Here is a 23045-nt window from a genome sequence, read left to right as displayed (position 1 = left end):
TTCCTGCTGTGCAGGAACATTCTCAATGATCAAAATAGATCCTACATCTGTAGCTGTACCATAGTAATAGCACAGTAACATCTTAGTAACAGTGACCCACCTGTTGGGCCATTAGTGCAGCCAGCTCGGGGGATACAGGCAGAGGCTTGGCCCCCGGGATAGGGTCAGAGATGAGCAGGTTACCCTTGGAGCCGTGGTGAGTGTGGGAGCCGGACCCCAGGGTACCCCCTGCAGAGGTCATCTGCTGAGCCAGGAGCATGGCACGGTCAGGCAGCTTGGTAGGGTCAGCACACGCCTGCTGCCATGCTGGGATCTTTTGGGCTAGAAGGTCCTTACCCTGGAGAAGAGAGGTAAATAAAGACAGAGGGAGAGAAAAGTGAGACATTGTGTAGGGATGAGATAGTTGAATATAGAGATGTTCTGGTGATGGAAGAGGAGTGATTAACAAGGTGTTCCTTAGAACCCGCTCAAAAGGTACGTGATGTGAGGTATGTGTGTATTTAAGGAGATTTTTCAGAAGACTATAGGGTTATAAAGATCAGGAGAAACTGTTGAACAAATCGTTATACTGTGAAAGGTTCACTGATTGAGAACATAACTACATTATGGCATCCCAGAGAGAAAGAGAGAGAAAGAGACAGAGAGAGAAAGAGAGAGGAGCGAGAGAGAGAGAGAGAAAGAGAGAGGAGAGAAGAGAGAGAAGGAGAGAGAGAGCTTCACCTCACACCCTCTGCCCTTCTCTCTCAGCTCTGACAGCTCTTCTACAGTATCTGTTGGCCGGGGAGCTGAAGCAGCCTCATTACCAGTCTAGCAGCCGTTTCACCGCAAAGCTGTCCACCAGTAGCCTCCCAGGATTATAACACTCAAGGCAGCCTGCGACACCATCTGTAGCCTCCAGGCCTTTCCTCTAGTTCTCTCTTCAACTCTGGGTTTCCTGCTCTAGCTTACCTCTGATCAGTTTTACCTCCACATCCACTCGTTAAAGCTTTCTGAGTGTAACACAGGCTGTAATACTCAGCAGGGTTGCCAGATTTCTCCATAAACTTCACTCTTAGAACCATTTTGGAATTATTTTTTATTTGGCTGTCCCAATTGGAGAACCCTTTAGTGTTCCATGTAGAACCCTTTTGGGTTCCATGTAGAACCATATGTGGAAAAGGTTCTTCATGGAACCCAAAAGAGTTCCACCTTGAACCAAAATGATTCTACCTAGAACCAAAAAGGGTTCTTGAAAAGGGTTCTCCTATGAGGAAAGCAGAAGAACACATTTAGGTTCTAAATAGCACATTGAGTGTGCCCATTGATACCAAATACCAATTCCATTTGTTTGACTGTCAGACAGTATTTATCCAAGTGACATATCTCCCGAGTGGCGCAGCGGTCTAAGTCACTGCATCTTAGTGCTAGTGGTGTCACTACAGACCCTGGTTTAATTCCAGGCTGTATCACAAATGGCCGTGATTGGGAGTCCCATAGGGTGGCGCACAATTGGCCCAGCGTCATCTGGGTTAGGGCTTGGCTGGTGTAGGCTATCATTGTAAATAATAATTTGTAACTGATGTCGTGTCTTTGGCATCATTAAACTGAAGACTTATTTATCAAATAACTCTCTGTAATTATTATTACGCGATTAAACTGATTAATCATGTAACTGTAATTGACTAGGAAGTCGGGGCACCAAGGAAAATATTCAGATTACAAAGTTATAATTTTCCTAATATAACTTCCAGATATTTTAATATCTGATCAATTAGTCTTCGAATTAATGAATTATTATTTACCTCACGTTAGTCTCATTCCAAACGTCGTAAATTGTTGGTTATCTGCACGAACCCAGTCTTCACTATGAGTCATCCATACATCAATTGTCAGAAATGCATAACAAACAGTAGATATGGTACAAAGAGATGATAGAGGAATGTGCCCTAGTGTGCTAAACCGGCATGGCGGCTTCTTAGACAAAAGGGGAGTGGGGGTCAGCTGAGAAGGCACTACAGAGTTGATAATTATAATAATTGAAATGCTAATCCTTTGCACATGAACACTCACTCACTCGAGAACAATTGCAATCAATTTATATATTTACGCTCAGTGTGTCGTCGGGATCTATGTTGAAAAGTTTGTTTCTGTTGGAGAGTTTGTCCGCTCTCTCTCCCTCTCTCTGTCGTGGTTAGAATGGATAGTTCAGAGTAACATTCATTCATGTCGTTATAGAATAGCTGTTTCGGCGGTTGTCGGTCTTCGCGTTCAATGATACCAAATTCCTAGCTGCAGACTAGTAATTAATATCAAAAACTTGTTCTTATTCTGTGGGTATCGATAGTCTAAGAGTTTAACCACGTGGTATGGTTAAAAGTTCAGCAAGAGAAAAGCTTGGTCTCCTCTCAAACCTTGGCCCTCTCGTTATCGAGGTAAGCTGGTCTGGTGATAGAAAACCTAAATGGGGATTTTATTCGGAACATCGAAAAAGCTGTCTCATGACGCCAGGGCCTGTCTGTGCCCCTGGGGGCGTGCCAAGGACTTAGTGAAACTTTAAACAGAAATACAATTCTCTCACATTAACATCATTACATAGCATCCCATCGTCTCACAAATAGCTTCATCCTTATTCATTCATTTTATACAACCATTAGATGTAAGTCTCATACCTGAGACTCTTCTATAAACATGGTAATGTGGCGGTATTGTCTCTCATGAGTTTAACAAAATTGTACCAAATGGACCAGTTCGTAGCTGGATTCTTCACCGATCTTTTATACCTTCTCCAGAACATAAATGTCGTTCGGTTCTCCAGTTCTGTAAGGTGGAAGAAATTCCTTTGTCCTCTCTATGAAAACTCACTCTCTCTCTATACTGTGGCCATGAGGAGAGGGTCTCCTCATAGGAATTTACGACCTCTTCTGACCACAGCAGCCTGGGTGTGGGAGTCAGAGGTAGGGGGATGGTGCATAGAAAAGGGCTGGTGCAGAGGGAGGGGGATGGTGCTCGCTGTGTCCGAAGAGGGCAACGTCATGACACTGACTTAACTGACTTGCCTAGTTAAATAAAGGTTAAATTAAAAAAAATATCCTTCAATCTTTGTCACTATTTGTCTCTGTCCATGGCGTACATAAATATGTCTACCCATGTTGTCTTCCTTATCGCATTCTGTGTACCAGTCAGAGTGCTCCTCCTTGGTCTCTCTCTGTTGGTGGACCGGGTAGCGGTGCCAGAAGGTGACTAAGCTCCCAGTTGGCAGTATCAGCTAGGTAATGTACCGTGTGTTGTGTGCGTGGGAGTGTGGCCTGTGGAGCACCTTGCCAGAGAGATGATACAAACTCCACTGGCAGATGGTCTGCCTCTTCATCTTTCATCTCAATACACTTATTCAACCTGCTCGTTTCGGTTCCCCTGCTCCTACTCTGTCACCTTCATTATGGCTGAGAGAGAGAGAGAGAGAGAGAGAGAGAGAGAGAGAGAGAGAGAGAGAGAGAGAGAGAGAGAGAGAGAGAGAGAGAGAGAGAGAGAGAGAGAGAGAGAGAGAGAGAGAGAGAGAGAGAACCTGTCTGAAGAGTGGGTCCTCTCTCACCCACTCCTCCTTTGTGACTCACACAATACGCCCTCAATCGTTCTGTCTTTGTCTCCCTACAACTTCTTTTCATATACAATCTCTCGTTCTCCATATTTTCGAAATCGCTTCTAAACTAATTCTCTCTCCTCCTCCTTTCTTTCTCTCTCCGGTCTCTTCCTCTTTCCCTTGATCTCAAACTCTCTCTTCCTCTCTCTCTCTCTGTTTTCTCTCTATTCCTCTCTCGCTCTCTCTTTCTCTGTCAGCACATCAGTATTGTCTATAGACAGTCAGCCCCCACACATTCTCCCCCTGGTGATTCACGTCTGGACTACAATGTACTTGTGGAAGTGGGACACTCTGCCCACCCCTTCCCTTCCTATCCCCTCCTCCTCTCGCTTTACACTGCTCAGTCTTTCAGCATTCTCTCACCCCCCTTCCCCTCCTCTCCTCCTCACTTCTCCTGCTCTCCTCCACCTTCCACTGCTCAGTGTCTCAGCTCCCTTCACTCCCCCTTCCCCTCCTCTCCTTTCTTCTCTTCCTCCACCTCTCCACCTCTCTCATCTCACTGCTCACTCTAGATAGAACCTTCTAGATAGTGTAGGGTGGAAAAATGTCAGTAACTTTCTCAAAAGTTTTTCCAGAAATTCTGATTTCCTCCCTGCCTATTCCCTTCTGATCTTAACCAGGAGAGTTTCCAACCCTAGGGACAGAAACTGTTGACATGTAGATGAAAAGGGAAAAGTCAGACTTTGCTCACTTTGCTGTGGTAGGAGCTGTTGTTCTTGGCCACGGCACACTGTCTATCCACCAGGAAACAGTACCTCCTCCTCTCCTCTGACAGTGCATTCTTGTAGCCCTCTGCTGTGTACTGGTCCAGGTCACTCTGCTTGCTGCTGATGGTCTCAACATACTGAGGAGAGAGAGAGGGAGGGAGGAGCAGGGGAACGGGATGAGCAGAAGCCATAAGGATAGCGTATCATGAAGTTGCCCCTAGGTCTAGAATCTTGACACTGATCTAAGGTCAGTTTTGTGTATGTGTGTATGTGTGTGCATGTGTTTATGTCTCAATGGTTAAGGTTAGTATTGTCTTATTTCCTAGACACAGCATGTACTTAGGAGCAACATTTGTGTCTGCTTGAATCTTCCCACCTAAACGGATTCAAGCAGTTGATAGATTTAACCTGATATGGATAGGGGGCAGTATTTTCACGGCCGGATGAAAAAACGTACCCTATTTAAACTGGTTACTACTCTTGCCCAGAAACGAGAATATGCATATTATTAGTAGATTTGGATAGAAAACTGTTTGAATGGTGTCTGTGAGTATAACAGAACTCATATGTCAGGCAAAAACCTGAGAAAAAGTCATCCAGGAAGTGTAGGATCTGAGAAATGTAGTTCTTCTTTCTAGTCCCTTTCGAAACTACAGTATCTGTGCTGTTACGTTGCACTTTCTAAGGCTTCCATTGGCTGTCTAAAGCCTTCAGAAAGTGGATTGAGCAATCTCCTGTCTCTGGGCAGAGTATAGGAGCTCAGTTATTGAGTGGTCTGCCTGAGGACAAAGAGATTGGATATGCGCGTTCCCGCGAGCGCACTGTTTTTTATTTTCCTCCTTGAATGAATACACTATTGTCCAGTTGGAATATTATCGCAATTTTACATTAAAAATACCATACAAATTGATTTTAAACAGCGTTTGACATGCTTCTAAGAACGGTGATGGAACATTTTGACTTTTTGTGTCTCGAATTGCGCTCGCGCGTTACCCTTTGGATAGTGACCTGAACGCACGAACAAAACGGAGGTATTTGGATATAACTATGGATTATTTCAAACAAAAACAACATTTCTTGTGGAAGTAGCAGTCCTGGGAGTGCATTCTGACGAAGATCAGCAAAGGTAATACAATATTTCTAATACTAATTCTGAGTTTAGGTTGCCCCGAACTTGGCGGGTGTCTGAATAGCTCGCCGTGATGGCGAGCTATGTACTCAGAATATTGCAAAATGTGCTTTCACCGAAAAGCTATTTTAAAATCTGACACAGCGATTGCATAAAGGAGTTCTGTATCTATAATTCTTAAAATAATTGTTATGTATTTTGTCAACGTTTATGATGAGTATTTTTGTAAATTCACCGGAAGTTTTTGGTGGGAATACATTTTCTGAACATCACGCGCCAATGTAAAAAGCTGTTTTTGGATATAAATATGAACTTGATTGAACAAAACATACATGTATTGTATAACATAATGTCCTAGGAGTGTCATCTGATGAAGATCATCAAAGGTTAGTGCTTCATTTAGCTGTGTTTTGGGTTTTATTGTCAAATATGCTTGCTTGGACAATGGCTGTGTGGTTATTTTGGTCTATGTACTCTCCTAACATAATCTAATGTTTTGCTTTTGCTGTAAAGCCTTTTTGAAATCGGACAACGTGGTTGGATTCAGGAGAGGTTTATCTTTCAAATGGTGTAAAATAGTCGTATGTTTGAGAAAATGTAATTGTGGTATTTTAGTTGTTTTTGTATTTCGCGCCATGCGATCCCATTGGCTGTTGGCTAGGGGTTCCGCTGGCGGAACGGGGTTCCGCTAGCGGAACACCTAGATGTAAGAGGTTAATTTAGCTAACTAAATGTACAGTACGAGTCAACTTGTGTGGACCTAGAATAAGGTGTCAGCAGCTAAACCAGTGGGGACAATATTGACATAGAATAGCACGTAAACATTCTATATATTCTGATTCACTGCTAAACAATGAATGGTACACAATGGAGCACTAATTCCCCAGTGGTACACAATGGAGCACTAATTCCCTAGTGGTACATAATGGAGTACTAATTCCCTAGTGGTACACAATGGAGCACTAATTCCCTAGTGGTACATAATGGAGCACTAATTCCCTAGTGGTACACAATGGAGCACTAATTCCCTAGTGGTACATAATGGAGTACTAATTCCCTAGTGGTACACAATGGAGCACTAATTCCCTAGTGGTACATAATGGAGTACTAATTCCCTAGTGGTACACAATGGAGCACTAATTCCCTAGTGGTACACAATGGAGCACTAATTCCCTAGTGGTACACAATGGAGCACTAATTCCCTAGTGGTACACAATGGAGCACAAATTCCCTGCCTGATTAGAACAAAATGGCTAATACAAGCAGAGTCATTAAAGCAATAAGGCCTGAGGGGGTGTGGTATATGGCCTATATAACACGGATAAGGGCTGTTCTTACCATGACGCAACGTGGAGTGCCTGGATACAGCCCTTAGCCGTGGTATATTGGCAATATATCACAAACCCTAGAGGTGCCTTCTTGCTATTATAAACTGGTTCCCAACGTAATTGGATCAGTAAAAATAAATGTTTTGTTATACCCGTGGTATATGATTTGATATACCACGACTTTCAGCCAATCAGCATTCAGGGCTCGAACCACCTAGTTTATAATGTAGCATTAGTCACTAATGATGTTAATGACACAGAGCCCAGCCTAAGACAAGAACAAATTGAGATCATCCTTTGTTACCATAGAGGTACAATGAGACTCGTCCTGAAAACGTTATCCAGAAGTCATCAACAACCAGACAAAGGCATAACAACAAAAACCTTGTTGAATACTTGACTAAAATCTTCCACAAAAACACTTGTGAGGCTTGATCCTCTAAGTTCACATCAGGGAGACACAAACATGCCCACACATAAACACATGCGTACCATATACGCACAAATGTGCACACATACACTCAGGGGTCGTAGATAGAAATGTCAGCCCCATTACAGAACTCATTAAGGCAATGTGAGCAGGTGTTTACTGAAAATTCACAGCTTCCCATTTACCACTCCCCACACTGCTACCCTGGAGCTTTCTGTTTCGCTTTCATCTCTCTGTCCCTCCCTGTCTCCCTCCGCCCATGATGAAGCACAGTCAGAGATGCTGTATGATACCTGTATGAAGATACTATCCACTTCAAAGTGTTTCTTCTCTGAGAATGTTACACAATAGGATGCCTCCCTCCCACATTGTTACACAATAGGATGCCTCCCTCCCACATTGTTACACAATAGGATGCCTCCCTCCCACATTGTAACACAATAGGATGCCTCCCTCCCACATTGTTACACAATAGGATGCCTCCCTCCTACATTGTTACACAATAGGATGCCTCCCTCCTACATTGTTACACAATAGGATGCCTCCCTCCCACATTGTTACACAATAGGATGCCTCCCTCCCACATTGTTACACAATAGGATGCCTCCCTCCCACATTGTAACACAATAGGATGCCTCCCTCCCACATTGTTACACAATAGGATGCCTCCCTCCTACATTGTTACACAATAGGATGCCTCCCTCCCACATTGTTACACAATAGGATGCCTCCCTCCCACATTGTTACACAATAGGATGCCTCCCTCCCACATTGTTACACAATAGGATGCCTCCCTCCCACATTGTTACACAATAGGATGCCTCCCTCCCTCCTCACCATAGTTGAACCATCAGCGATGACATGACTACACAGTGTGACTGTGGCCTCCGCTTTCTTTAACGAGCCTAATGACTCAGAGATGATTAAGAAGAGGTGACAAACACACAGACGCCCAGCCGTTCCTTTATTCTCTCTCATCTGTGTGTGTATGTAGACTGATTACAGAGAAAGGAAAAACACTTGAGGAGTTTAATTAGCTTTCAGTGCAGCAGGTTGACGGAACGACAAAGAGGATAATGTTCTTTTCAATTAAATGGGGTTCTTTCCATCTGCGTCGTTAGGGGTAAGTTTCAGGAACTGCATCCCCAAATGCCTTTGGCCCAGCCCCTAACCTTTTGATGGTCGAAGAATTGTGAAATTGCAGGCTGAAAGAAAAACATGCGCTGATGTGCTTTAGGACCATGCAGATGCCTCGGAACGGGCGGGCAGGCGGTTTTTATTCTGCACCCAGCGGTTTCTAAAGCCAGTGTGGCACGTTGAATTTGTTTTCTTCCTGTGAATTTGGCTCTAGCATGTGAACGGTTTGGGCCATTAGCTATTATGACCCCCAAATGAAAGTTAAGACTCTCAGGAACATATATGTGCCTTCTATTCCCCTCTACAACATTTACAAGTTACACAAGACTCATTAGAAGGGACTTTGACAAAATAGCACAGAATGACTGGGGGAAAGGAATTGAATGCAATTGTGATATTTTTTGCTATGAATTTGGCTCCAGCCTTGGAACAGTTTGGGCTATTAGCAATTATGATCCCATTCCTGAAAGCTAAGACTCTCAGTAACACATCTTCTGTTCTAAGAAAGATGAAATACACAATAATTGCCTGATGATCTTCCTCACTCTCTCCTTAGGCCTCACACCCCCGTATCTGAGATACCTACCGCAGCCCTCATCCTCCACATACAACACCCGTTCTGCCAGTCACATTCTGTTAAAGGTCCCCAAAGCACACACATCCCTGGGTCACTCCTCTTTTCAGTTTGCTGCAGCTAGCGACTGGAATGAGCTGCAAAAACACTCAAACTGGAGTCATCTCCATCTCTTCATTCAAAGACTCAATCATGGACACTCTTACTGACAGTTGTGGATTCGCATGATATATTGTTGTCTCTACCTTCTTGTGCTGTTGTCTGTGCCCAATAATGTTTGCACAAGGTTTTGTGCTGCTACCATGTTGTGCTGCTGGCATGTTGTGTTGTTGTCTTAGGTCTCTCTTTATGTAGTGTTGTGGTGTAGCTCTTGTCGTCATGTGTGTTTTGTCCTCTATTTCTATTACATTTTTAATCCCAGCCCCCGTCCCCGCAGGAGGCCTTTTGCCTTTTGGTAGGCTGTCATTGTATTTTATTTATTTATTTAACCTTTATTTAACTAGACAAGTCAGCTAAGAATTTACATTACATTTAAGTCATTTAGCAGACGCTCTTATCCAGAGCGACTTACAAAATAAAAAATAAAAAAGAACAAATTCTTATTTACAATGATGGCCTACACCGGCCAAACCCGGACAACACTGGGCCAATTGTGCACCGCCCTATTGGACTTTCAAACACGGCCGGTTGTGATACAGCCTGGATTCAAACCAGGGTGTCAGTAGGGACACCTCTAGCACTGAGATGCAGTGGCTTAGACAGCTGCGCCACTTGAGAGCCCAAACTCACGAGCTGCCTATGTTCAGAAAGGAAGAGGCAAAGTGAGAGAGCTCACTCTCGCCAAAATCTGTCTAGAATAAGTCCAATGTGTTTCTATGGGCATAATATGCAGACTTAAGTTTGTCACCTGCATTCCCACATTTGGGACAATGACACCCATTGTTAGGTTAGAGATGTGACTATCTCGTCATTATACTGTATACAGATCTCTGGTTTCAGTCTCTCGCGAATTGGAAAGGAAAGTTGGCGGGTGTTAGATTGCTGGCTTCCCCTAAAGTAAATCAATGTTTTGCCCAAATGATATAATTACCCCTGTCTAAATAAAAACATTCAAAATACTTCACCAGAGAGCATGACTTAGCCACAGAGGATCATTAGCCTCTTAAAAGCATACAGTAGCTGTGGATTGTTTCAAATCACAAGTGTGTAAGCCTATGCCTATTTGGGAAGCCCACATTTTGGGTAGTGCTCGTGGGAATAGGTCTAGCTGATTGAGTTGTGGCTGTCAGTGAAAAGCATCTAAAATGTGTGTTAAGATAATGTGTCTTGAGTATAATTTCAAATGTTGCAACAAGAAGATAGGAAGGGGTGTGTGGCGAAGGCATGGCCTGTCTCGCTCCAGAATGCATGCACTCAGCTCACCAGAATGAACTCAACTGGCTCCCGACAATTCTTGCGTAATCATCGTTTCATTCTGTAAATTGTTTTCCCTTTTATTTTTTATCAATTCCCCATTACATATGTCACCAGTAGGCCTAGAAATTTTACCTTTAATCCATGTCATTTGGTTACATACATTTCTGTTAAAACTTTTTAAGGTATAGGGGGCAGTATTTTCATTTTAGGATGAAAAGCGTACCCAGAGTAAACTGCCTAATACTCGGGCCCAGAGTCAAATATTTGCATATTATTAGTAGATTTGGATAGAAAACACTCTGACGTTTCTAGAACTGTTTGAATGATGTCTGTGAGTATAACAGAACTCATATGGCATGCAAAAACCTGAGAAAAATCCAACCAGGAAGTGGGAAATCTGAGAATTGTAGTTTTTCTTTTGAATCCCTATCGAAACTACAGTGTCTGTGGGGTCACGCTGCACTTCCTAAGGCTTCCATTGGCTGTCAACAGCCTTTAGAAACGTGTTTCATCCTTCTCCTGTTACTGGGCAGAAAATAGGAGCTCAGTCAATGAGTGGACTGCCTGGGACCAGTGAGTTGTTTACTGCGCGGGCACGTTTGGGGCGCCGCTCCTTCTTTTTCCTCTGTAATGAATACGCTATTGTCTGGTTGGAATATTATCGACGTTTTAGGTTAAAAAGACCCTAAGGATTGATTGTAAACAACGTTTGACATGTTTCTACGAACGGTAATGGAACTATTTGACTTTTCGTGTCTGGATTTACGCTCGCACGTTATGCCTTTGGATAGTGCAGACTTAAGTTTGTCGCCTGTTCGTTCATTTTGTACGAACAAAATGGAGGTATTTGGACATAAATATGGAGTATTTCGAACAAAAATAACATTTCTTGTGGAAGTTGGAGCCCTGGGAGTGCATTCTGACGAAGATCAGCAAAGGTAAGAGAATATTTATAATACTAAATCTGAGTTTAGTTGACCCCAGAACTTGGCAGGTATCTGTATAGCTTGCTTTGATGGCTGAGCTATGTACTCAGAATATTGAAAAATGTGCTTTCTCCATAAAGCTATTTTAAAATCTGACACAGCGGTTGCATTAAGGAGAAGTATATCTATAATTCTTTCAATAACTGTTGTACATTTTTTGTAAATTGATGTGCTCATTCACCGGGAGTTTTGGTGGGAATACATTTTCTGAACATCACGCGCCAATGTAAAATGGGGTTTTTGGATATAAATATGAACTTTATCGAGCAAAACATACATGTATTGTGTAACATGAAGTCCTACGAGTGCCATCCGATGAAGATCATCAAAGGTTAGTGAATATTTTAGCTGTATTTTTGGTTTTTGTGATGCATGTCCTTGCTTGCAAAATGGCTGTGTGGTTTTTCTTGTGAAGTTTATGTCCTAACATAATCTACTTTTATGCTTTCGCTGTAAAGCCTTTTTGAAATTGGACGATGTGGTTAGATTAATGACAAGTTTATCTTTAAAATGGTGTAAAATAGTTGATTGTTTGAGAAAATGAAATTATGAGATTTTTGCTGTTTATAATTTCACGCCATGCTATTTCACTGGCTGTTGAATAGTGTGTCCCGCAGGTGGGACGCTAGCGTCCAACATAGCCCATAGAAGTTAATGCATGTAGTAATTGCAGTTATTTATCTGGCCTGCTGCGTGCAAATGTAGGAGAGTGCCGATTTGGCAATGTCTGATTTCTGATTGTGTTAACTCAACAAGTCCAACACTAATAAGCTGAGCCTCTCATTCATTTTTTCTTCACCTCACATATTGTAAACAAAGTCTGTTTTTTTAACATCCATGATAGTTCCTCAGTATTTTAAAAATCTTTCCAACGCTTCTGGCCTCCATAATCACCAAGCCTCTGTGTGAAAAATCTAAATATCATGATCTGATGATCCCAAAATATCCAGTGGAAACTTCATAAAAAATAGCTGCCTGTACCGAGTTAACTGGTGCGGAAACTCTGAGGGCCTAGAGTAGGCTAGTTGTTACTATGTTGCAAGTTCGCTAGCGACAGCTTCTGGCCGGACCCATTTTATGATTTGATACAATGTTGCACTTCAACAGCAATATCTCAAGTCAAAGGTAGGCAGAGTAGAGAGACGAATGTGATTGCAAGAACCAGAATTTTCATCATATTTGTCGGCTTTAGGCCTATGTATTTTACTTAGTTGAAAATGGAAGTTATAGGCCTACAGCTACCTCTCTGAGTTCTATGTGGTCATTTCTTTAGCTGCCATTGGACCACAGTATATCAATGTGTCCATATGGCAGAGGCTGGTGCTCTCGCCTTAGTTGAATTCGATTTTTATGATTAACCACGTGACAATTTGGGATGCCGAGTGGCACAGTGGTCTAAGGCACTGCATCTCAGTGCTAGACGCGTCACTACAGACCCTGGTTTAATTCCAGGCTGTATCACAACCAGCCGTGATTGGGAGTCCCATAGGGTGGTGCACAATTGGCCCAGCGTCATTTGGGTTTGGCCGGGGTAGGCCGTCATTGTAAATAAGAATTTGTTCTTAACTGACTTACCTAATTAATTAAAGGAAAAATTACGATTTTGAGAAACAAAAAAATCATTATAACTGTCATGCAGATCGGTAGAAATGGTAGGCTAAATTGCAAGCTTCCCAAACTCACGAGCTGCCTATGTTATTTACTGTAACATGCATTAAAACAATTATGTTCTCTCCTGTTGCAACAAGCATCTCTCTCTCGTTCTCTCTCATCTGTCACACGTTTCTGATGTGTGATGTACAGTGTACAGTATGTACGCTGTGTCGTCGATGAAAACACCATCTGGGAAACACATCTGTGCATCAGCCACAGGGAGGAGCTACTGAGTCAGTTACACCACAGATATCACACCCACATCTATCAAAGAGAAGGACTACCTGTACCTGGTACCCACACACGCTGTGAAAAAGAACAGAAATTCGACAGGGAAGGATCAGGCATTTTCTGATGCCTCCATATATAGCTGCCCTGCTATGACTGGTGACTTAAATAGACTTTAGCACAGGTATCCCAGGACAAATGATATGGACACAAAAATAGGCGGAATACAAAAAAATAAATAAACCGAGATGAAAAACTGCAGGAGAAGATGGGGGGTGGATGGTGGGATGTTATATGTATCACGGAGAGAGAGGGGAATGATAGCATGATAAAGCACACAGATTATTATTATCGCGGTGTGGTGCCAAAGGCTTAGGGTGCTTCAGACAGCAGCGAGAGAGAGAGAGAGAGAGAGAGAGAGAGAGAGAGAGAGAGAGGAGAGAGAGAGAGAGAGAGAGAGAGAGAGAGAGATGGGGACACAGAGAGCTAGATAGAGAAATTGAGATAGAGAGAGAGAGAGAGAGAGAGATGGGGACACAGAGAGCTAGATAGAGAAATTGAGATAGAGAGAAAGAAGTTGAGGTTGAGAATAGATAGAGATAACATGGATGTGTATGGGCTTTATCGAACATAAACTACTGAGAAAGTAGGGGATGGGGAGAGGATGTAGGGGAGGTAGAAAAAAATAGGTATACAGTGCATTCAGAAAGTATTTAGACCCATTGACTTTTTCCACATTTTCTTACATTAAAGCCTTATTCCAAAATTGCTGAAATTTTGTCATAAATCTACACAAAACACCCCAGAATGACAAAGCAAAAACAGGTTTTTAGAAATGTTAGCAAATTTAACTGAAATAATACATTTACATAAGTATTCAGACCCTTTACTCAGTACTTTGTTGAAGCACCTTTGGCAGTGATTATAGCCTCTAGTCTTCTTGGGTATGACGCTACGTAAGCTTGGCACACCTGTATTTGGGGAGTTTCTCCCATTCTTCTCTGCAGATCCACCCAAGCTCTGTCAGGTTTGATGGAGAGCGTCGCTGCACAGCTATTTTCAGGTCTCCAGAGATGTTCGATCGGGTTCAAGTCCGGGCTCTGGCTGAGCCACTCAAGTACATTCAGAGACATGTCCCGAAGCCACTCCTACGTTGTCTTGTTGGGAGTGTGCTTCGGGTCGTTGTCCTGTTGGAAGGTGAATTTTCGCCCCCAGTCTGAGGTCCTGAGCGCTCTGGAGCAGGTTTTCATCAAGGATCTCACTGTACTTTTCTCCGTTCATCTTTCCCTTGATCCTGACTAGTCTCCCAATCTTTGCTGCTGAAAAACATCCCCACAGCATGATGCTGCCACCACCATGCTTCACCATAGGGATGGTGCCAGTTTTCCTCCAGACGTGATGTTTGGCATTCAGGCCAAAGAGTTCAATCTTGGTTTCATCAGACCAGAGAATCTTGTTTCTTACGGTCTGAGAGTCCTTTAGGTGTCTTTTGGCAAACTCCAAGCGAGCTGTCATGTGCCTTTTACTGAGGAGTGGATTCCGTCTGACCCCTCTACCATAAAGGCCTGATTGGTGGAATGCTATAGAGATTGTTTTCCTTCTAAGGTTCTCCCATCTCCAAAGAGGAACTCTGGAGCTCTGTCAGAGTGACCTTCTCCCCCGATTGGTCAGTTTGGCTGGGCGGCCAGCTCTAGGAAGAGTCTTGGTAGTTCCAAACTTCTTCCATTTAAAAATGATGGAGGCCACTGCATTCTTGGGGACCATCAATGCTGCATAAATGTTTTGGTACCCTTCCTCAGATCTGTGCCTCGACACAATCCTTTCTCGGAGCTCTACGGACTCCTTTGACCTCATAGATTGGTTTTTGCTCTGACATGCACTGTAAAAATCAAATCAAATTTCAAATCAAATTTTTAAATCAAATCTAACTTTATTGGTCACATACACATTTTTATCAGATGTTATTGCAGGTGTAGCGAAATGCTTGTGTTCCTAGCTCCAACAGTGCAGTAATATCTAACAATTCACAACAATATACACAAATCTAAAAGTGAAATAATGGAATTAAGAAATATAGAAATATTAGGACGAGCAATGTCGGAGTGGTATTGACTAAAATACAGTAGAATAGAATACAGTATATACAGTACATATGAAATGAGTAAAGCAGTATGTAAACATTATTAAAGTGACTAGTGTTCCATTATTAAAGTGACCAGTGATTCCATGTCTATAGGGCAGCAGCCTCTAAGGGTCAGGGTTGAGTAACTGCGTGGTAGCTGGCTAGTGATGGCTATTTAACAGTCTGATGTCCTTGAGAGAGAAGTTGTTTTTCAGTCTCTCGGTCCCAGCTTTGATGCACCTGTACTGACCTCGCCTTCTGGATGATACCGGGGTGAACAGGCCGTGGCTCGGGTGGTTGATATCCTTGATGATGTTTTTGGCCTTCCTGTGTCATCGGGTGCTGTAGGAAGGCCAAAAAGATCATTGAGGACATCAACCACCTGAGCCACGGCCTGGTCACCCTATATAGACAGGTCTGTGCCTTTCCAAATCATGTCCAATATATTTAATTTACCACAGAAGGACGCCAATCAAGTAGAAACATCTCAAGGATGATCAATGGAAACAGGATGCACCTGAGCTCAATTTTGAGTCTCATAGCAAAGGGTCTGAATACTTACATGTATGTAAATAAGGTATATACGATTTTTTACTGAAAACATGTTTTCAGTTTGTCATTTTGGGGTATTGTGTGTAGATTGCTGATGAAACAAATGTATTTAATCCATTTTAGAATAAGGCTGTAACGTAACAAAATGTGGAAAAACTCAAGGGGTCTGAATACTTTCCAAAGGTATATATGTATAGGTGTATATAAAGTATTTACTACTTTATTTATGCTATACTGTATTATACTATATTACTATTTATATTACTATTTTTGACAAGCTCTGCAAGATCCAACCAAAAGACACGATAGACATGACATGTTACTTCTATCACAGCATTTTCGTCCGATATTGTTATCAGGCAAACTATTTCTGCCGAGAACATACCGTACGAATACCTGTAGCATGTTGTGGAAATTCATACTGAGAGAGACTTTGTCATTTCTTCAAGCAATCATCTTTATTTAATATTGATTAATTATTGCAATAATGAAGCTGTTGACCCCTCACTCTAAAATGTGTTGCCGAGGCTTAATCTTTACAGAAATGCAGAGTTCTTTATAGTAGATATAAAAATGCTTAGTCATGGCTGGTTCCACCCCTCCCATGCAGAATGGGGCATCATAAGCCACTCTGGGTTCATCCTGTCATTGTCTGCACGGGGGGGTTATTTTAACCCCCACCCGGCTTAGTCTCCCAGATGCAAGGATGATTTTGAGACAATGAGGGATTGTTCTACTCCTAAACTATCCCTACTAAAACCCATTATTGATCATATGCCCAGATTAGCTGCAGGGAGCTAAAGTGGACACCATAAAAACACAGCATTAGTAAAACAGAAATATGTTACTATTTGTTAAGTGTTAAATATCAAACAAATCAGGTAAATACGTAATTTTTCTCTCACAAGCATCAAGAGCCTACAGCCTAGTGCATGTTGAGCACCTGCACATTATTATGTCACCAACTACATACCCCCAGTACAGCTTATATAAAAAGACAAAAAAAATATCCGGAATAGTACATTAGATGCTTGATATAGTCCGACAGTACATTAAAGTACATGTTCTCTACTCGCTGTTCAGTTTAGGATAGCAGTATTTCAGCTTTTATCTGCCAAGTACGGCTTAAATGTCATGTAATATAATTTTATCTGAATAATTAAAGTACTATTAATGCATTTAGCATTTGGTGGGGGTCTCCATGTTGTGATCTCTCTCTCTGTACAGTAAAATCTAATGGTCCTCTCACGCACTTTCTCAGCTGTCAATCAAACAGGCCATGCCCCACATACACACACAGCCTGGGGGTGACTCTCAATTGTATTTCCTTAATACCTTGTGTCTTACCTCTTGTCCTTAACAAAACGAGGAGAAAAACATTGAAGGTTCCTATACGTTCTGTCTTTGTCCCTGAGTCTAACTGTAGTCGACCCAGAAGCCTTAACAGTGGTGGTGGTGGTGGAGCATGGGACTCCTGGTTTGTGTTGACAGAAAGCAGGTTCAACAGGAAGCGAAAGGGCGCTAAACTCGAGGGGTTTCAGGGGGCTAAGAACAAAGGGTCATATGGAAGGAATATAACACGACTCGATCACGAGTCACATGTCTGGGGAATGAAGGATTTGGAATATAAAACAATATATTTTATATTATGCCCCTTGATACAGGCTTTAGTCTAACAATGGAGAGAGAGAAGAGCGATCTGAAAAAGGAAATGTCAAACCTCAGCTAAATGGATTACGAGATACAAATGGCTCCATAGTAATGTATGTCAACGGAAATGTCAGATTCCATGAAGGTAAACTTTTAAAGCTAGATTATTAACCAGTCAGTTCTTTGATACCTGCAGTACAAAGAGATTAGTTTAATATTGACTCAAATGGAACTTGATTCCTAGAATCATCTTTTATTTATGTCAAGCCGAGGACTAAGCTTGATCTTTTGTCAGACTGTCAGAGCACAGCTTCCTCTGATGTTGTGGAGTTCCTCCCTACAAAACACTTTAAGAATTTACATCCAACTGACTTATTAACATGACAACAAGAAATGGGTCATTCAGAAAAGAGATCACACAGTGGAACAGGGAGGAACAGGGAGGGATAGAAATAAAAGGGGGAATGAGAGAGAGAAAGAGGGGTGTAGAGAGGGTGAGAGCAGGAGAGAGAAAGAGAGAGTTGGGGGAAAGAGGAAGGGAGAGACTGGTTTGAATAATTGAAGAAAATAACAGAACTGCAGTAGAACAGAACAAACCCAGACCCCCCTCACTCTTTCTCATTTTCCTTCCCTCCCTCTCTCGATCTTTCTCTCTCTAACGTTCTGCTCTGTCTGTCTGAGACTGAGTCAGCAGTGGCACCATAGCATCTCTCTCATTCTCCCAACATCAGCCTGAGGGACTGGGGCCCTCAGTAGTCAACACACACACTGCCTCTGTGTTTCTCTCTGACGCACTACCATCCCATCAGCTCTGACGCCATCAAGCTAACGTTTCCAATGCAGAGGGAACTGAACTGTGTGTGTGTGTGGTGTGTGTGTGTGTGTGTGTGTGTGTGTGTGTGTGTGTGTGTGTGTGTGTGTGTGTGTGTGTGTGTACTTGTGTTCGTGTGGCATGAGTCAATTCAATCTCTCTTGTTTTCACACGGCAGTACCACGTGCAGTTTCACTCTCACAGAGTTGTATTATAACTTGCTAATGAGCTGTTTGATTGGCTTTACCACTCAGCTCACATTGTAAATCCCCCAGAGGCTGTAGGGATGAAACATGGGCTGATGTGGTTTGTTTCTACTATTTAGAAACTGAGACATTCTCTGATCGTTCCTCCTCACAGTAACCAGAGCCTAAGGCAGCAAGAGAGAGCAAAAGAAGAAGAGAGAGGCAGAGAGAGAGAGAGAGAGAGAAAGAGACAGAGAGACAGAGAGAGACTAAACCTTCCATAAAAAGCCATCACCTACAGAGAAATTAACCCGGAGAAGAGCCCCCTAAGCAAGCTGGTCCTTGGGCTTTGTTCATAAACATAAACAGACCCCATAGAGCCCCAGGGCAACAACACAATTAGACCCAACCAAATCATGCGAAAACACAAAGATAATTACTTGACACATTGGAAAGGTTTTACAAAAAAACAGAGCAAACTAGAATGCTATTTGGCCCTAAACAGTGAGTACACAGTGGCAGAATACCTGACCACTGTGAATGACCCAAAATTAAGGAAATCTTTGACTATGTACAGACTCAGTGAGCATAGCCTTGCTATTGAGAAAGTCCGTCGAAGGCAGACCTGGCTCTCAAGAGCAGACAGGCTATGTGCACACCACCCACAAAATGAGGTAGAAACTGTGCTGCACTTCCTAACCTCCCACCAAATGTATGACCATACATTCAAAAAATGTGTGGTTCAACAAGAGTTTTTCTAAGATCCTCAAAGTTCTTCAAATAACTTTAGGGTTCTTGGCACTGAAAATGTCCCCCAATAGGTTATTCCAAGAACCCCATAGAAGGTGGGGTTCATCAAGGAACCTCCTTAGTTGGTGGGGGTTCTTGCAGGAACCTAACAGCCCAACTGAAACGTTTTGATTTGAAAGGAGAGCTGGAGTAGGCACTTAACTGAAACATGTAAAGATCTCCTCAATTTAAGTTAAGGTTTGTCCCTTGTATGATCTAAATGTATATTGTTTTATGATGATACCATCTATCTTTTCATATTTGTGCCAATCTTTCTAAAACAGAAAATGGACACATTTCAGTGGATATCACTCAACAAAGAGGTAAGAATATATAGGCTATAAGAATATGTTGAAGACTAGCTGTATTGTGTGCTGATGACTGAACTGCTCACTTTTGTGTCTGTGTCTGCAGGTATACAGACGAGGAGGCATTCAAAGGTATGTCAGTTGGTATTGGTATGTTATGCAGATCACAAGGTATGTGTATGAAAACCATTATCAAAACTGTTTTTTTCATTCACATTCACCACAAATACCAAGGTTCTTTCGCATGCATGTTTTGTTAATCATCTGTATAATTACTATTTTTTGTATTCACAGACTTAACCCTCCCTGAATATAACAGAAAACCTGTTTGATCACCATGCACTGCAAAATCATTCTGGCTATGGATACGGAGAACATCAACACATTAACATGAACACACCAGAGGATATACCCACTGGACTTGGGGCTCTGCTGGGAGTTTACCTCATATTTAGATTTTTTTATTCTGCTTTGCCACTAAAATCATAATAAACACTGATAACTAAAATATTGTGTTATTGTTATGGGTATTATTCTTAATAATAATACCCTTATTTTCAATGTATTATTCTTAATAATAATAATAATAATAATAATAGGGGGCGGGGGGGTAGTTAAAAAACGTACCTGCACAGACAACTAATTACCTTTTACACACAAGCACTAATTCAACATGGTGAAGATAAAAACTAAGTAAACAGAAGGCACAGTATGTGTGGATAGTGGGTGTGTGTTTATCTTTTTATTTTATTTGTTATGTTTGGGAAAGTTGAGTGAGTGAGTAATGAAATGGTTGCATATCCCAGAACCAATGTATTGCTGTGTGTGACGTTCGTTGTTAAGGGTAGACCAAGGCGCAGCGTGAGTTGGGTTCATCATATTTTATTTTCAATGTGAACCAGCAAAAACAATAAACAATATAACGAATGAAAAGCTAGGCGTGCAAACACATGCAACACAATGACAAGATCCCACAACTGACTGTGGGAAAAAGGGCTGCCTAAGTATGATTCCCAGTCAGAGACAACGAATGACAGCTGCCTCTGATTGGAAACCATACTCAGCCAATCAAAGAAAAAAACAACATAGACATACAACACATAGAATGCCCACCCCATGTCACACCCTGACCTAACCAAACAGAGAAAAATGGCTCTCTCAGGTCAGGGCGTGACACAGTGAGTCGGGGTATGAGAGGGCTTTCAATGTTGTTCAGATGATGGATATACTTTTATAATGAATTATACGTCTTATTTATTTATTGTCCTATCATGGTGGAACAGTTTTAAAATAAATTATACATTTAATTTATTTATTGTCCTATCATGGGGAACTACATTTTTTAAATAAATTATATCTTATTATTTATTTATGATCCTAATTTAATGGTACGGTCAACAACCCTATACCCTAGACACCCTCCTGAATGACCCAGATACTAAGGAGAAGTCCCTAACTGTTTTATGTGCCTGCTGTAAGCGGTCTCTATGCAGCCAAAATGCGGTCAGAGAACAAGAGCAGCACTGCCCCCTAAAGATTCTGAGCCCGCTTGGCAGGGTTGGTCCTACAAAGCCAAAGCCCCCTACAGGGAGAGCATACTACACAAGGAAATTCTCAAAGCTGCTAATGAGAACCTTGATGACCTTGTACCTAGCTGGTGGGGATTCCGGTGGGGTGCCCCCCACCCAGGCAGTGGCAGAGCTGGCAACACTAGCTGCAGTAACCCATGGGGAGGGGGTCACACTCAGACATTCAGAGAGGGGGTATATTATTGTGACCCTGGTGGCACAAAATCAAAAGTCTGACTGCATGGAGATGCTTGGGAATATGGTCAATACAGGTGACCGTATTGTGGGTGTTTCAGGGAAAAGGTGTACATTTTACCTCCATCATCAAGGATGTGACAATGGTTAATTAAATCTCTCAATTTCTGCCCATTTTTTGCGCAGTCTTGCAGGCCTTCTAATGCAGCTGCAACTGTAAATGCATTTGTAAATCAAGACCTTTCTTGAGTTGGGCTCTGGGATGGTGCAACTGTTGAGAATGTGAGCTTATGGTTGTGTGGGGGGAAAGGGTTGAGTGTGTGTGGGTGTATGTGTGTATCCCACAACTGTTGCGAAGGAGTAAATGATGTTAGGGACAATAGAGGATGATCCACAGCTATATATAATACAAATCGAGGTGAGGGCGATGGAAATGCATTTGGCAATTGATTTACTTCAATTTGGTAAATGGCACTGTGTGCTCTTTTCGAAGAATGGATCCCAGTCTGTTCAGGGCTATGGGATCCGGGGGGTTGGGGGTGGTCTGCCGGGCATTGGGATGACAACCCAACTAGGGATGAGGAAGGCTTTTAGTGGGTGGAATGGTAGTGACCAATTGGAGGTTTACTTTGTAGTGTCACGATTCCCACCGAAGGTGGGGCCCCCTCCTGCTCAGGTGGCGCTCGGCGGTCGTCGTCACCGGCCTATTAGCTACTACCGATCCCTTTTTGGTTTTCCCTTTTTTGGTTTTGGGCACCTGTGGCCAATTAGCTATTAGAGGGGGTATTTAGTTCAGCTGGCCCGTCTGTTGTTTGTGCGGGATTAATTTGTGTTCTTTGACGAAGTGTTGTTCGTCGGCTTTACCTGGTCGTCTATTATGCATTTTATTCCCTATGGTTGGGAACTTTTGTTTATCCTGTGTGATTAAAAACACCACTCCCTGTGTTCGCTGCTTCCTGCGCCTCATTCCTCCTACCCGACTACCGAGCCGTTACATGTAGCAATGCAAATATCATGGTACAGCTATATAGACACTCAATCATCATGTTACTTTTTAATGGTACGTTTGCAAACATATTTTCATAAATAGAATTTAAAGTTGTGTCTCATTATGGTAAGTGGTGAAATAAGTATAGCCAGTTACAACTGTAATGGCTTAGCAGATAATATGAAAAGACGATCAGTATTTACCTGGTTAAAAGATAAGGAATATAATATCTATTGTTTACAGGAAACCCATTCAACAATTTTAGATGAAGTTTTGTGGAAAAAGAACTGGGGGGGGGGGCGAAATATATTTCTCCCATGGGCAAAGAAATTCAAAAGGGGTGATGGTTTTAATTAACAGTAATTTTGATCAAGATGTGTGTCACGGCTCTCAGAATGAACGGACCAAAATGCTTAAAGTACTTTAAGAATATGTTTCTTTTCAGGCTCCTCCATCTCCACTAACTGAAACTAATTGTATGGATTTTTTTCCTAATAATAATGTAAAATTAACATCTGTACAGAAAGACAGAGGAGGAACTGCTTGTTGCAATTGGGGCCTTTAAGGATGGGAAAACTCCAGGGCTGGATGGCATACCAGTGGAAGTATACAAACTTTTTTGATATACTCAAAGGACCATTATTAACATGTTTTAACCACTCCTATATAAATG

General features: G+C 42.2%; 1 protein-coding gene across 2 annotated transcripts in view; it reads right to left on the bottom strand.

The window, feature by feature from the left end:
* Nucleotides 1–23045, bottom strand: part of baiap2b (BAR/IMD domain containing adaptor protein 2b) — a 144267-nt gene that overhangs the window by 23416 nt on the left and 97806 nt on the right. For both annotated transcript variants that reach the window (XM_045723386.2, XM_082977483.1), the window contains exons 7-8: nt 4308–4460; nt 101–337 (exon numbers count right to left, since the gene is read on the bottom strand). In XM_045723386.2, the coding sequence (XP_045579342.1) occupies nt 101–337; nt 4308–4460 (390 nt within the window). The remainder of the gene's footprint in view (nt 1–100; nt 338–4307; nt 4461–23045) is intronic.

The sequence above is a fragment of the Salmo salar genome, chromosome 01, assembly GCF_965601325.2.
Source record: "Salmo salar chromosome 01, fSalSal1, whole genome shotgun sequence".
Classification (NCBI taxonomy): domain Eukaryota; kingdom Metazoa; phylum Chordata; class Actinopteri; order Salmoniformes; family Salmonidae; genus Salmo; species Salmo salar.
The sequence above is the reverse complement of the archived record's forward strand: the minus strand, read 5'-3'. Positions and strand labels throughout refer to the sequence as shown.